General features: G+C 40.0%; 1 protein-coding gene across 4 annotated transcripts in view; it reads right to left on the reverse strand.

The window, feature by feature from the left end:
* Window positions 1–7,449: 7,449 nt before the first annotated feature.
* Window positions 7,450–17,340, reverse strand: part of rab24 (RAB24, member RAS oncogene family) — a 66,074-nt gene continuing 56,183 nt past the window's right edge. For all 4 annotated transcript variants that reach the window (XM_072263663.1, XM_072263662.1, XM_072263664.1 and 1 more), the window contains 5 exons: window positions 15,714–15,781; window positions 15,283–15,382; window positions 10,473–10,523; window positions 10,161–10,223; window positions 7,450–9,992 (listed from right to left, as the gene is read on the reverse strand). In XM_072263663.1, coding sequence (XP_072119764.1) covers window positions 9,925–9,992; window positions 10,161–10,223; window positions 10,473–10,523; window positions 15,283–15,382; window positions 15,714–15,781 — 350 coding nt within the window. In that variant the 3' untranslated portion in view covers window positions 7,450–9,924. The remainder of the gene's footprint in view (window positions 9,993–10,160; window positions 10,224–10,472; window positions 10,524–15,282; window positions 15,383–15,713; window positions 15,782–17,340) is intronic.

Raw genomic sequence — 17,340 nt, forward strand, 5'->3', positions numbered from 1 at the left:
GGAAGTGATTCTGAGAGCTCTGAACACCTTTGTTCGTCCAGACAGGCTTCTGTTTAGAAACTGCAATCTTGTTCATGATGTCTGCGGTTTCCATAGAAACAGTGATTTCAACTGCTCTTTTAAATGTAAGCTGTGCTTCAGTTAGGAGCCATTTCTGAATATTTTCTTGTAAGATTCCACAAACTAAACAATCACCTTAACTTTGCCACGCATGCTGAAACTGACTCCCCTTCCTTTTGATTCCAATAATGAAACCTGAAGCATTCTGCAATCAACAATGGCTTCTGTTCTAAGTGTTCCTGCATTACTTCGGCAACAGCAGCAAAGCTCATTTCGGGTGGCAAACATTATGCCTTTAAACCCAATGAACTCAGTAAAATTGGTACTTGTTTCTCATTTGATTCAAAATATTGTTGAATTAGCTCAGCATACATCAGCCATTTACCCGTTGTATAACTAAATATGTCAATCTTTCCAAGGTAGCCAGCACTTCTGCTTCTTTTTAAATGATTAGCACCTGTACTCACTTTTCATAAACCTATGAATTATTTTAACTTGATTAGGTCTTTCCTTCTGAAGAACAAGTTCTCTGCTGCTTTTTTTTTTAAAAAACTCTACTATCTCTGCACGTGCTGGGCTCTTTGTTTTTTTTACTTGCCATCGCTGCACTTCAAAAGGTTGGTAGCCACCTTGGGTTTGGTTTTAAAATGCTTTGTTGCCAATATTATGTTTTGAAACTTCAAAACAAACTAATTTAAAGGATGGCACACAAACACACATGTACATACACGTATGTATATATACACACACATGTATACACAGACATGTATAGACACTCATCTTCATACACACATACACGCACATATTTACAAACTATACATGCATACATACACAAAGGCACGTACATATACAGACGCACACATGCGTATATACACATATGCATGTGCACATACTCGTACACAAACACCTACACACACGTACATGCACCCTAAGAAGCACGTAAAACACCCACGCAGATACAAGCACATACAAACACATATACATGAGGTGGGGGGGGGGGGGAGAGATAATATCCTTGTAGGAATGTTTACTAGTATGTCCATACATGGCCTTCTCTACTGCCATGATGAGGCTAAACTCAGGTTGGAGGAGCAACACCTCATATACCGTCTAGGTAGTCTCCAGCCCCATGGTATGAACATAGAATTCTCCAACATCCGGTAATTCCCTCCCCCTCCCTTCCTCTACCCCTATTTCACTCTAACCCCTCCCCCAACTCCCTCATGGTTCCACCTCCTCCTTCTACTACCCATTCTTTTCAGGGTTATGATGTCAATGCTTCCCTTTGTCTTTCAAATTACTGGTCTATCAACTGACACTACAAGCATTCTTCAAATCCTTCCTCATCTTTCATTCTTCAGTCCTGACGAAGGGTTCCGGCCCGAAACATAGAATAGTACAGCACAGTACAGGCCCTTCAGCCCACAATGTTGTGCCGACCCTCAAACCCTGCCTCCCATATAAGCCCCCACCTTAGATTCCTCCATATACCTGTCTAGTAGTCTCTTAAACTTCACTAGTGTACCTGCCTCCACCACGTCGACTCATCGTTTCTAACTGATGCTGCCCGACCTGCTGAGTTCATCCAGCGTACTGAAAGCGTTGCTTTGTCCTTTTACAGCATCTGCAGATTATTTTGTGTTTACTAGTATGTATATGGATTACAGAGGAGGGTTTAGGTTATCCACAAATTAGGGTGGATGAATCACCAGGGACTGACAAAGCATCCCCTAGAACCTTGTGGGAGGCCTGTGCAGACATTGTAGGGGCCTAGCAGAGGTATTTAAAACATCCTTAACCATGTGAGACGTGCTGCTGGATTAGAGGACAGCTAATGTTATCCCATTGTTTAAAAATAAACTGGGAAATTGTAGGACAGAGACCCTGATGTCAGCAGTGGGTAAGTTACTGGAAGGTATTCTAAGGAACTGGATATACGGCGGGGGGGGGGGGGGGTCCAGTTAATCAGGCACTGGTTAATCAGGGCAGCTGCTTATTTAGAACAAATGTTAAAAAACAAAAACTAATTGAGAAAATCACAAACAAGAGAAAATCTGCAGATGTTGTAAATCAAAGTAGAGTAATACACACAAAATGCTGGAGAAACTCAGCAGGCCAGGTAGCATCTGTGGAAAAGAGTAAACACGCGATATTTCAGGACAAGGCCCTTCATCAGGACTGGAAAAGAGAGTGAGTAGGTTACATGGTTGGCACAACATTGTGGGTCGAAGAGCCTGTAATGTGCTGTAGATTTCCATGTTCTGTAAGTCAGAGTAATTGAGAGAATATCCAGGTTCCTCTTCATTTATCTGGGATACTATGTAGGTTAATTGGGACAGGAGACTGTCGCTAAAGAGTTTTTAAATAGCGTCAGTGGCAAGTGTTTCTGTTCAAAAAGCAGTTCCTTTTGTCACTGATAATAGGTGAGAAGTAAGCCGCAAGACAATTCAAAACGGCCAGGGGTGAATATTAAATAATTTCCCTACTTCCAACAAGTTAGGAACTACAAAGCATTTAAAGGAATCAACAATCATCTTGAATGTTAAAATAAAAATAAAGATTGGGAGGATACAATCAGCAAAAGCATTGTACAAAGGTAGTGCCTGGTCTGCACTGGGTATCTGTGCTGGTTTTGCTCATTTACAGTCAATCAAAACATGGCAGCACACACTGAATTAATTCCTCTATTGATAACAATTAGGAACTAATACAGTTTTACAACTTTGTAGTAATATTGGTTGTGTTCTAACTTGTTCTGTAAAATGACTCGGTTAAATGGTTGTTTGTTTTTATTATATCTTTTTAACTAATCCATGAAACTTTGGCTAATTAGGGCATCTGTTTAATTGGACCAAATTGTACAGGTTCCTATGTATCTCAATTAACCAGAATCCACTATGTATGTATTTTGATACACAAGGTCTAATGAGGAATATGTAACAAAGCCTTTGTGCCTGGTAGATCACGTCTAATCAATCTTAAGAGATTTTTGAGGAGGACACTAAGAAAGTTGATGAAGGCAAGCAGTGGATGTTGTCTGTATGGATTTTAGCTAGGCATTAGACAAGATCCCACATGGGAGGTTGGCCAAGAAGGTTCAGTTGCTTGCCATTCAGGATGAGGTAGTAAATTGGATTCAAAATTGGCTCACAGGAGAAGTTAGATGACTGCCTCTCTTACTGGTGGTCTGTGACTAGTGTGGAGTGCCACAGGGATAGGTGCAGAGTCTGTCGTTGCTTGTCATCTATGTCAACGATCTGGATGATAATATGGAAAACTGGATCAACAAATTTTTGGATGACACCAAGACTGGAGGTATACTGCACAGCGAGGAAGGCAAAGCTTGGAACGGGATCTAGACCGGCTGAAAAGTGGTAGATAGAATTTAATGTAGACAATTGTGAGCTGTTTCACTTTGGGAGGACAAACTAGGGTTGGACTTTCACAGTGAATGGTAGGGTACTGAGGAGTGCTGTAGAACAAAGGGATCTGGGAATACAGGTCTACAATTCCTTAAAAATGGTGTCACAGATAGGGTCATAAAGAAAGCTATTGGTACATTGGCTTTGGGATGTTATGTTGAAATTGTATAAGACATTGGTGAGTCCTAATTTGGAATATTGTGTGCAGTGTTGGTCACCTACCTAAGATATAAGATTGTGAGTGTACACAGAAAATTTACAGGGACTTGAACACCTGAGTTATAGGGAAAGGTTGAATCAGGTAGGACTTTACTCCCTGAAGCATAGGAGAAAGAGAAGAGATTTGATAAAGGTGTCAAAATTAAGGGGTACAGATAGGGTAAATGCAAGCGGGCTTTTTTCACTCAGATTGCATGAGACTAGAACTAGAGGTCACAGATTAAGGATGAAAGGCGAAATATTTAAGGGAAACATAAGGAGCAACTTCTTCACTCAGAGTACAGAACGAGTTGCCAGTATAAGTGGTGAATGTGAGTTGGATTTCCAACATTTAAAAGAAATTTAGATAAGTACATGAATGGGAGGAGTACAGAGGGCTATGGTTCAGGTACAGGTCGTTGGCACTAGACAGCATCATAGTTTAGTGTAGACTAGATGGTTCAAAGGGTCTGTTTTTGTGCTGTAAACCTCTGTGACTCTTTAGCCAAGGGTAAGGTAAAAGAAGAAACTGATTTGCCTTTGTTTTAAAAGGGCTGCCAGGACAAGCCGTAACAAACTACCGGCAGGTGAGCCGAATGCCAGTGGTGTGAAAGTTACTCGAAGGGACACTGATGGATGAGATCTATCAGCATTTTGAAAGGCAGGGACCGATTAGGGATAGTCAGCGTGGCTTTGTGCATGTCTTACAACTTCCAGTTTCTTTTTTAAAGAGTTGACCCACAGGACTGACAATGGAGGACAGTGTACAATGTCAACATGGACTTCAGCACGGTCTCACATGGTTTGAAGATTAGATCACAAGTCAGAGGGTGGTAGTAGAAATCCGATTTTCCAGATTGAATCAGTGTTGTCTCACAGGGCTTGATGCTGGGCCCACTGATTTTTATCTATATTAACAATTTAGATCAGAATGTAGTTAGCACGGTTAATACATTTATAGATGATATCAGAACTGGTGGTATGGATTGTCCAAGGTTACAACAGAATCTACATTAACAGGGAAAGTGGCCCTAAGAATGGTAGATGAAATTTAACTCAGACAAGTGTGAAGTATTACACTTTGGTATACGTATTGAATTAGGGCAGATCTACAGAGCAACTGTTAGGGCCTTGGAAAGTACAGTCGACCTAGAGGTACAAGTAGACAGTGTAGTGAAGGCATTTACAACACTTGTATTCATTGGTAAGGGCACTGAGTACAGGAGTTGGGACATCATGTTACTATTGTACAAGTTGTTGGTGAGACCACACTTGGAGTACTATGTGGAGCTGTAAGAAGGATGTTATCAAGCTGGAAAGAATGCAAGCAAGATTTATAAGGAAGTTGCAGGATTGAATGGTTAGAGTTATGAGGAGGGGCTGGATAGAACATGGAACAGAAACCACAGTACAGCATCTTAAACCCACAATGACATGCCAACCTTTTAACCTGCTCCTAGATCGATTCCTTCCCATATAACCCTCCATTTTTCTTTCAACATGTACCTAAGTCCCAAATTTACCTGCCTCTACCACCGCCCCCGGCAGTGTGTTCCATGCACCTACCACAGTGTAAAAATCCTAACTCTGATAGCTCCCTTGTACGTTCCTCTAATCACCTTAAAAGTATGTTCTCTCTTGTTATCCACTGCAACTCTTGGAAAAAGGCACTGGCTGTCAACTCTATTGATGCCTTTTATCATCCTATACACCTCCATCAAGTCACCTCTTGTCCTCTTTCTCTTCAAAATGAAAAACCCTATCTTGCTTAAGCTTTCTTCATAATACATGTTCTCTCATCCAGGCAGCATCCCTTCCAAGGCTTTTACATGCTTTCTATAATGAGGTGACCAAAAATGAACACAATACTCCAAGTGTGCTCCAAGCAGAGTTTTATAGAGCTGCAATATTACCTCGTACTCGAGTTCAATCCCCAACTACTGAAGACCAACACACCACATACCTTTTTTAATAAACCTATCGACTTGCGTGGCAACTTTGAGGAATCTACGGACATGGACCCCAAGATCCCTCTCTTCCTCCATACTGCTAAGAATCCTACCATTAACCTTGTACTCCGCCTTCCAGTTCCATCTTCCAGCTTGTATCACTTCCCACTTTTCCAGATTATACTCTGCCACTACTCAGCCCAGCTCTGCATTCCTTCAACATCTGGTTGTAACCCATGCCCACCTTCCCCCCCCATCCACAAAACCACCAAACTTCTTGTCATCTGTAAATTTAGTAACCAATGCTTCCATTTCCTCTATCCCTAATCCTGATTATCTCTAATTAGGCTATACTTCTCCAAATGCTCATAAATCCTGTCTCTAAGAATCCACTCCAATGATGCAAGACCCACTGGTCTATAATTCCCAGGATTATCTCTATCACCTTTCTTAAACAAAGGAATAACATTTACCATCCTCCAATCTTTTGGTGCTACTAATGTGGCTAGTGATGATGCAAAGATCATCACCAGAGGAGCAACCTCCTCTCGCTTCCCAGAGTGACTGGTGGGGTATATCTTGTCTGGCCCCAGGGACTTATCTATTCAAAAGTTCCAAATCATTTCTTTAGCTCAACAAGTTTCAGCACATTAGCCTACTCTGTGCTGACCTCACATTCACCAAGGACACCCTCACTGGTGAATACTGAAGCAAAGCATTCATTAAGGATCTTCCTGACTTCCACCAATTATTTTTCCTTACAGGTATATCTAATCAGGAAGGATGAAATTTTTCCCCTGGGTACGGAAGCGAAGGTTTAAGGTGAGAGAAGCTTTGTACATTATGCTAGCTGCAGGAGGAAGCTGTAAAGGCAGGTACAATTACAATATTCAAAAGACATTTGGACAAGTACATGGATGGAAAAGAGACGCAGGGAACTGGGAGTAAGTCAGGTAGACAACGTGACTGGTGTAGACCAGTTGGGTCATAGATCTTGTTTCTGTGCTGTATAATTCTAATTGGTGTGAAGCACTTGAATATCCTGACATGAAAGATACCGTTAAAATTTTCCCTCATTCGAAATCTCTTTAAAACATAACTAAAAATACTATTATTTGGACAGAATAATTTTTCCCCTTCCTAGATTAGTGTGTGATACAGGAATAAATGTAGGTGAGCAAGAAGCAGGGGTTATTAAAAGAGAAATGGAGAATGCACAAAAACATTAATATTTTCATAATGCAGGCTAAGCTGGAGAGTCAGAAAGTAGGTCGATCAGTGTTATTGTACAATATCTAAACCTGGGTTCTAAAAGCTTATCAGCTATAGAACTTAATAGCTCAATCTCAACACAGAGCTAAAGAGGACATTCAAGCCAATAAGTGGCGCTACATTGAAGCAATGCATGAAACCAAACAAGCATCAATCACAACACTGTCAATAAACTACAGCTGACTAAGATAAATAGGCTGCAAAGAAACCCTCAGTATATCTGAGTGGTAGCTGCACCCTGAAGTTGGATAGTGAGCACTAACAAGACACTTCAGCGGTGCAGGATGTCACAGCTATCCATGAATCTGAATGGGATAAAAATTCATCCCAGCATCAGAGGTTAATTGTGTATATACTCCCGATCATGTAAAACAACACATTCAGACAATTAAACCTGGTGGCTTTTTAGCTGTAGGATATGGAAATGCAAAGCACTGTAGTTAAACACTGTACCAGCAGCAGAGCAAGGACATGCAGGAAACCTGTCAAGCAAAACAAAAAGCTATAAATGAGAATAAATACAAATAAAAGTCAGTTCTCAAGTAAAATCATGTTGAAACCTTGATTGTGTTTAATTCTTTTCTCACATTAAAATGAAAACTACTGACTTGTGACAATCAAGAATGGTCAGTAATGATACCAATCATAGTGTTTACAGCTGAATTAATTGGTTTTAAGGTTTATTCAGAGGACCAATACATTATAAAGTACACTGACTTCACAGCACTGATTAGTTCTGCAAAATGCACTGCAATCCTTTGGACATGCAGAATAAATATGACTTTAATCTGAAAGCAGTATGTCAGTCGTGCTGTGCCAGAATATTAGACAGTCCCTGCCCTCTGTGTTAGCCATAAATCAATCACCCTTAACGTGTGAATTAAAAGTTCAGAAAAAGATTAACTGTCCCAAGTAACCATGCTGCATATGAAGTTGAATTTCAACCACGCAGCCCTTTTCCTTTTTGATCAACGAATGTGCTCACAACAGTGAGGCAATATTTAATTGCCTCTTTTAAAAGTGGCTGCCTGCCCCTGCAGAAAGGGCATGAATACTGTATAACCATTCAGCAATTGTTTTTTGTTCAGCCTGAGAATTAGTCTAAAGACCTGATAATATTTCCAGTTCAGTACCTCAAAGCTTCCAGTATACCAGTGCTTGCTAACTCTATGAAAGGACATTTCCAAAAATAAAAGTGTTTATGTGTACAACTTTAATCATAATAATATTCTAACTTGAGCACGGCCATTCAATGAAACAGGGAGAAGATCCCAGCTACAATGACAAAAGATGCCACTGGGAGTTTCAATCTCAGTTAAACAAATAGAGCTTTCATAAACTCCCAAGAAATAAGGTATTTGAACTGCCATTTGTTTTCATTTAAAACTCCAAATACTTTCACATATCTCTACAGATGGCTTTAAATATAGAGGATATGATTTTGGGTAATGAAATATTTTCAATTATTAGTTTAGCTTATATTTTTCATTATTAAAAAGTAGACCACATTGAGCTCACCTTGGGTATTAATACAAGTTTTAGTATTTTCATATTGAAATTTGGGCACAGCAAGTGTTCAGATAGTGACTAAATCAGGAAGCTTCATCAAATTAGGTCGACGGTCTTGCAACTGCCACTAAGGCAGAAGCTATTGGAGAATACTTCTCCTAACAGCAGAACAACAGGGCAGAAAGGGAGAAAATGATTTAAAAACTAATTGTACTAAAAGGCTTCACAGGTTTCAGTAAAATAGCCAACCATTGCTAGAGTTCAGTTGTCCCCTTAAATTTGAACAGATGGCATAAACAGCAATTTCTGTCTACCCAAATGTATCCTGCATTACAAGAGACTATTAGTATTTAACAACTAACCTCCTTCCAAGGCTAATATTAAGAGTTTCCCCAGAGTTAACGGCCAGTTGTATTGGGAATGATGGGGCGATGCTGCCTGCAATGATCAGAATCATTGTGTACATGGCAAAAACTAAGATAATCATAATTCAGGGGAACTTGCAATGCTTAACATGTTGGCTGTGGCACAAAGGCTACTACCTGTAAATGGTAGGGTTCATACATGATAGAGTTCATATAGTCAAAAGTAGTAAAGGGCACCTAGAAAGATGTTCCGAGATTTGGACTGGCATTAAATCCTACTGCAGTCACCATCCTCTAAGCATAGCATTTCCTATTTTGCAGATATCTCATATTCTGCAGTCCCACAACAGCTCCCAGCCTCTCCTTTTCCTCTTCATCCACGACAAATAGGCAGTATAGGTACATCAAAGACTGTCTGGGCTTTTGTCAGTGTTACACCTTTGAGCAGCAATTTAGAATTCTCTTCGATCAGAGGGGTAAAACTCTAGTGCATTTGGGACGCTCTTTGTGTTGGAACGTGTTCAGAAACAGCATAGCAAAATAAAGAATAGTTAAAAATCATAAAGTAGACCCTCAGTGCAAACTCGTCCTATTCAGCTCCTACTTGTCCTCACCAGCATCAAGATCCAATACTAACATAGCCTATTCTGTTTCAGTACTAGCTGAAAATAATCTCCAAAACAAAAAAAAAGTTAATGCACTGTTTAAAATTCCAGATATGGAAACACAGGTCCTAGAACCTAGGAGCCAGTGAAGCAACAAGACAGGTGAAGTGCACCTGCTTGGTGTGCTGAATACTCCTGAGATCTGCCACTGTTTTCATTAGATAACACAAAAAGAATTATCACAAAATAAAGCAAAAAATGTACATTATGCAGAAAATCTCAGAACTTTCTAAATGCCTTATGGTTAGCTGTTTGTAGAGATTATCCACAGGACTCCATGATGAATTCAAAAGAAGTATTCCAACAACAAAGGTCACTTCAGTATGAGGCTCAGAGATCATTTAGACATCACACTGCCCATTTGTCACATTGTGTTGATCCAGCCTCTAAGTTCTTGAGAGCATATTCCAATAGTTTGAGTAAGGAGATTCAGTCCAGGGAATTTGTGCAAGAATGTCTCCTTAAAATATTGGCAAATCTGGTGCTATTGGTGACAACAGCTAAACAAATAGGGAGATTTCTTCTTCTCAGCCAAATTCACAGCTTCATCTCCTAAGAACAGAAAACAAAGTTAAAGATCCAATAATAGCTACACTTTCAGAATCCCAAACCTCCCAAAGACTAGCATGTCCACACACGGCCACCCTTATATTGTCTACATTCAGCCTGAACCACCTGAACCACAACCCCAAAGGCAGAAGATCATGCCACAGTGTTTACCTGTTGTCACCTGGAAAGCTGTTATATTCACGTAATCTTCTGCTATTTTCTGAAAGAGTTCATCTGAAATAAAGAGTACACAATAATCTGTTAATTTTGCAGTTAAGTTCCTTTAGACCTCATTACACCACTTGATTCTTCATAATGGTCTCATTAAAAACCCTCCAACCCCATTATAAAATAATGCATTCTATTTTTAAAATCTATCATACCAAATCTGCTTATCAAATCTTACTGATGGTGGCTACAAAGGAACAACAGGCAGAGGGCCTTTTGCCCACAGTGAGAAGAAGACATGAAATACGAACTTACCAACATTCTGACCAGTCTTACTGGAGGTTTCAAACAGCTTGGCTTTAATCTCTAAAAGACAGATATTGCATATATGACTTGCAGATTCAGAGAACAGAAATCAGTAACTACATTTAATGCAAGATTGCTGAACGTACTTGCCAAATATCTCAAGGTAAGTTGATAATAATGGAGCAGGCTACATTTGAAATTGTCATATTTTTGGACATTCTCCTCATGCCTTCCTTGTGTTCAGAATCGAAGTACACACATTTAAACAAGCCCAATGATTATGGTGTAATAAATCCTATAAATATCCTAATTAATCAAGTACATCTACGTAAAACAAAATGCATGACACCAGAAACAAAAACAAAATGCTGGAAAGATTCAACAAGTGAAACTGCGTACTGAAAGGAGAAACAATTTACTTTTCAGCTGTTTCTGATGAGACTATTGACTACAAAGTTATGAGTGTATTTCTCTGTACTGCCTTTGGTCCAAATACATTCTTCCTGTGATATGGTAACCATATCTATAGGCAATATTCAACCTCTGGCTTAACTAGTCATGTAAACAATTCTAGAATGACCTCCCTGCACTTATAACCATATAACAATTATACACGGAAACAGGCCAGCTCGGCTCTTCTAGTCCGTGCCGAACGCTTACTCTCACCTAGTCCCACCGACCTGCACTCAGCCCATAACCCTCCATTCCTTTCCTGTCTATATAGCTGGCCAATTTAACTTTAAACGACAACATTGAACCTGTCTCAACCACTTCTGCAGGAAGCTCGTTCCACACAGCTACCACTCTCTGAGTAAAGAAGTTCCCCCTCATGTTACCCCTAAACTTTTGCCCTGTAACTCTCAACTCATGTCATCTTGTTTGAATCTCCCCCACTCTCAATGGAAAAAGCCTATCCACGTCAACCCTATCTACCCCCCTCATAATTTTAAATACCTCTATCAAGTCCCCCCTCAACCTTCTACACTCCAAAGAATAAAGACCCAACTTGTTCAACCCTTCTCTGTAACTTAGATGATGAAACCCAGGTAACATTCGAGTAAATCTTCTCTGTACTCTCTCTATTTTGTTGACATATTTCCTATAATACGGTGACCAGAACTGTACACAATACTCCAAATTTGGCCTTACCAATGCCTTGAACAGTTTTAACATTACATCCCAACTCCTACACTCAATGCTCTGTTTTATAAAGGCCAGCATACCAAAAGCTTTCTTCACCACCCTATCCACATGAGATTCCACCTTCAGGGAACTATGCACCATTATTCCTAGATCCCTCTGTTCTACTGCATTCTTCAATGCCCTACCATTTACCATGTATGTCCTATTTTGATTAGTCCTACCAAAATGTAGCACCTAGCATTTATCAGCATTAAACTCCATCTGCCATCTTTCAGCCCACTCTTCTAACTGGCCTAAATCTCTCTGCAAGCTTTGAAAACCTACTTCATTATCCACAACTCCACCTGTCTTAGTATCATCTGCATACTTACTCATCCAGTTTAACATATCATCCAGATCATTAATGTAAATGACAAATAACGTTGGATCCAGTACAGATCCCTGAGGCACACCACTAGTCACTGGCCTCCAAGGTGACAAACAGTTATCCATCACCACTCTCTGGCATCTCCCATCCAGCCACTGTTGAATCCATTTTACTACTTCAATATTAATACCTAACGATTGAACCTTCCTAACCAACCTTCCGTGTGGGACCTTGTCAAAGGCCTTACTGAAGTCCATACAGATAACATCCACCGCTTTACCCTCGTCAACTTTCCTAGTAACCGTTTCAAAAAGTTCAGTAAGATTTGTCAAACATGACCTTCCACGCACAAATCCATGTTGACTGTTCCTAATCAGACCCTGTCCATCCAGATAATTATATATACCATCTCTAAGAATACTTTCCATCAATTTACCCACCACTGACGTCAAACTCACAGGCCAATAATTGCTAGGTTTACTTTTAGAACCCTTTTTAAACAATGGAACAACATTAGCAACACGCCAATCCTCCAGCACCATCCCAGTTTCTAATGACATTTGAAATATTTCTGTCAGAGCCCCTGATATTTCCACACTAACTTCCCTCAAGGTCCTAGGGAATATCCTGTCCGAACCCGGAGACTTATCCACTTTTATATTCCTTAAAAGCTCCAGTACTTCCTTTTCTTTAATCATCATAGTTTCCATAACTTCCCTGTTTCCCTTATCTTACACAATTCAATATCCTTCTCCTTAGTGAATACCAAAGAAAAGAAATTGTTCAGAATCTCCCCCATCTCTTTTGGCTTCACACATAGCTGTCCACTCTGATTCTATAAGGGACCAGTTTTATCCCTCACTATCCTTTTGCTGTTAATACAGCGTGCGGCCTCTCCAGTGAATGATATCTGTAATCTGTCAAGTAGGGGACCGTGCACAATTCTGATTTGATGGAGACAGACGTGAGAGTACGGAGGAACATCTGAAGAAACTACTGAAACGCCCGCTTTGCTGCCACTGCTACTGTGTGGTAACCGGAATCCCCGGAGCAGAAGGCCTCGAATCCTCAGCTTTGCTTGTTTCAGCGGCTGGGGCGAGGTCGAAGGCGCTCGGCAGAGGATGGCACTCGGGAGGCTGTATCGGAGGGGCTGGTCGGAGGCTCGAAGTTTTCAGATGGACGGACTTGGTGTTGGCTGTGGCCGGCTGCTTCCAAGGCATCGGCAGTTGTCGGTGTCTTGGAGGTTTATGGCAGGGAGTTTCTCCCTTTTGCCGCCTGCTATCGAGGACCTGGCAGTCGATCAACTCGGGACTTTGAGACGTTTTTTACCATGCCCATGGTCTGCTCTTCATCAAATTATGGTATTGTTTTGCACTGCTGTAATTGTATGTTACAATTATGTGGTTCTGTCAGTGTTAGTCTTTGGTTTGTCCTGTTTTCTGTGATATCACTCTGGAGGAACATTGTATCATTTCTTAATGCATGTATGCATTTCTAAATGACAATAAAAGAGGACTGAGTGTTCTCATAATCTAATCTAATCTAATCTAATATAGCGGTAGAAACCCTTGGGATTTATTTTCACCTTACTTGCCAAAGCAACCTCATATCTTCTTTTAGCTTTTCTAATTTCTTTCTTAAGATTCTTTTTACATTCCTTATATTCCTCGCGCCCCTCATTTACTTCATGCTGCCTATATTTATTGTAGATATCTCTCTTCTTCCGAACCAAGTTTCTAATATCCCTTGAAAACCATGGCTCTCTCAAACTTTCAACCTTTCCTTTCAACCTAACAGGAACATAAAGATTCTGTACTCTCAAAATTTCACCTTTAAATGACCTCCATTTCTCTATTACATTCTTCCCATAAAACAAATTGTCCCAATCCACTCCTTCTAAATCCTTTTGCACCTCCTCAAAGTTAGCCTTTCTCCAATCAAATATCTCAACCCTGGGTCCAGACCTATCCTTCTCCATAATGATATTGAAACTAATAGCATTGTGATCACTGGACCTGAAGTGCTCCTCAACACAAACCTCTGTCACCTGACCGATCTCATTCCCTAACAAGAGATCCAACACTGCCCCTTCTCTCATTGGTACCTCTATGTATTGCTGCAAAAAACTATCTTAGAAACTTAGAATCCATGCCTCAGTTAGTGAAGAAAAAGCACTGATCGTATATTTTTAACTACTATAAATATTTAAGGATGTGCAGGCATACACGCCTAAAGTTTTTCCTTACCACTTAATATCTTAATAATTAATGTATATTCTCTTGTCTTGTTAGACCTCATCTGATCATCATGCATTGTTTCCCATTGGACCTTCTTGTGTATGAGCTGGCTGCTGCTGAGTAGCATAACCATTGTTCATATTGACAATGGGAAATAGTAGAACATGGAACAGTACAGCACAGGAACAGGTCCAAACACTAATCCCTCCTATCTACACAATGTCCATATCCTCCCATCTTCCTCATATTCGTATGCCAATCCAAATGTCTCTAAAAGCCTCTAATGTATTTGCCTCTACCACCATACCAGCAGTGCATTCCAGGCATCCACCACACTGAGTAAAAAAACATCCCCCTCACCCCCCCCTTAAACCTACCTTCAATACATGCCCTCTGGTATTAGACATTTCAACCCTGGGAAACAGATACTCCCTGTTTACTCTGTCCAGTGAAGAGGATGGGGGTGAGGGGTCACTCCCTCCAACAAGCAATCAAGTCCTTGTCAAATGCAGCAGAAGAAAGCAGCAACTGGATTTAGATTAAAAGGAAAGACAACAACTGGGCTGCAAGATGAAGACAGGAGGGTATGGTACTGAGGGGGGTGCACCTGGGATGCCAGGTGCACCGTTGAGCCCTCTGGAGACGTTGTGGACTTATCAACGAAACGTCAAAGAAGGAGGGTGCCCACCTGATGACCCCAATGACGTACCTACCCTCTGTACTTGTCACCACTCCAAACCCACTGCCAACATCAAGAGTGCCAACTTACCTTAGGGATTGAAACATCAAGTCCTAATAGCTCTACTGCCTCTCACAAGCTTATAAACCCCTCAAATCTCCCCTCAGCCTCCGCTGCACCAGGAAAATGAGTAAAGTACTAGAAAGATGCAAGAGGCAAGTGTTCACTTTTCTTTCTTCTTCTTCAAAGAAATTCACACCAAATCTTTCAAAATTATTACCAATAGGGACTATTTTGACTTTTATCCTCCTTCCTTACCAACCTTAATCCAAGAAAGAACATATTAACTTTAAGGTCTAGTAGTTGAGTGGCTTGTAAACTAGTAAACTTTACCATCTGAGTAATCCTGAACGTCATGATAATCGACTCCCCGGGCACCGCGATCATTTTGTACAAGATCACTCTTTGTTCCACAGAGGTAGATCTTGCAATGCTGAAAGACAGAGGACACTGTAAGTCAATCTGAATTATAAACACTCAAGTGAGAACTGCCCTACTACAAACCTACAACTCAAACTTGATATGGAAATCCTATGTTACAAATTAATCACCAACTCACAGCACAAATCCAGCAACAAACCCTGAGCAGGTTACATCTGTAATCCACATGGAAAAAAACTCTGCCAAAATCCCAAAACTTTTCTAAACTATAAACCCTTAGTGCAAGACTTTTCCTGAAATAGAATTAAACGAGAAAGAAGAGCTAATTAATTTCAAAAGCCTTAAGATTAGTGCAAGCTTCTCAATATTATAACAAAATTCACCTCTTCACAGTTCTGGACTTCATTCACCCAGAATCTAGCTCTTGCGTAGCTGCTACTGTCAGTCAGATCTGGAAAACAGGAAATCCATTCAGTGATCCAAAATACTACAATGCTGGAAATCTTAAATAAAGATACAAAACACTGGAAGGTTGAATGGTTAATCTATCATCACACAGGGAAATATTAGTTATCAGGTGAGTATTAAATTATAGAGAAAAGGAGGCAGGAGCAAGGTAAGAGACCAAGGGAACAAACAGTCATGTCAACAATGGGATGGAGGACCCAATCATAGACCTTTATTTTCTCTCTCTCTCCCACCTTTCTTTGCAATTTCGAACTTCATTTCTGTTTTCAGCTAACATAAAAGTTCAACAGCCAGACAAGTCACGTTTTCACTACAGATTTTCCCAAACATTTTGAATATTCTCAGCACCTTTTCTCAGAAGCCCGTTCAATAGTGATGCATAATCCTAAAGTGGACAGCCACTGTAAGCAGGGGGTTTAAAAGGCCAGTTTTGTTAACTCGTATGCACATTCTGAATTTTTAATCAAACAACAGAAGTCTATTCCAACAGATTAAGCAGCAATTTAAGACAAATTAATTCAGTTGCTTCTTTTACTGTTAAAATTCATGTAGTAGATCATATTTCATAACTAGAGTTTATCTGACAGTGCCTACAATCCCTGCTTTGGAAAATACTGTGGAGAGCATTATTTGTGAGATTTGTCAATACCTATTTAATTTTCAAGAGAATTGTTTGTAACCACACCACACTATCCTGGCTACAATAAATTTATTCAAAGTAGAATTCAAAGTTCAATGTTCAAAGTAAATTTATTATCAAAGTATGAATATGTTACCATATACTACCTAGAGATTTATTTTCTCACAGGCATTTACGGGCAAAAAGAAATACAACAGGCTTTTATTAAAAACCTGTACATAACAGATGAAGACTGACAACCAATGTACAAAAGAATACAAACTGTGCAGGCAAAAATAAAACTAGTATTACCGAACTGACAATGCTGAATCACCTCAATTCAGCCAAGTACACTGAACTAGACTCGCTTTTTAAAATTCCACTTATGAAACCTAAAACGTTTTGCAATCAACAATGGCTCTGGTTCTAAAAGTTCCAGCATTATTTTCACATTATCAGCAAAGCTCATTTCGGATGCGTTGTTTGGAGCAGTTAAACTTCAAAGCAAACAGTATGCCTTTAAACCCAATGCACTCAGTAAAATTGGTACTTATTTCTCATCGGCTATTTCATTTACTTTAAAATACAGTTGAATTAGCTCAATATACATGAGCCAGTTCCCAGTTGTGTAATCAAGCATGTCAATCTTTCCTATGTAGCTAGCCATTTCTGCTCTTTTTATTAATGATTATCATCACTCTTCATGAACCTTCTGTTTTCTGATTCTTTTTTAACTTGACCATATTGCCAATCCTTCTGCATTTTTTTTAGCTTGAATGTCTCACTGCGCTTCAACAGGTTGGTAGCCGTCTCAGGTTTGTTTTAAAAATACTTTGTTGCCAATGTTTTTTTTGTTGAGATTGTCCAAGCACTGAGTGGTGCCATGCTGTAAAACCTGGATGCTGCTGCAGTGACAGCTTGGG

Source organism: Mobula birostris, chromosome 7 (assembly GCF_030028105.1).
Source record: "Mobula birostris isolate sMobBir1 chromosome 7, sMobBir1.hap1, whole genome shotgun sequence".
In the NCBI taxonomy this organism is placed as follows: domain Eukaryota; kingdom Metazoa; phylum Chordata; class Chondrichthyes; order Myliobatiformes; family Myliobatidae; genus Mobula; species Mobula birostris.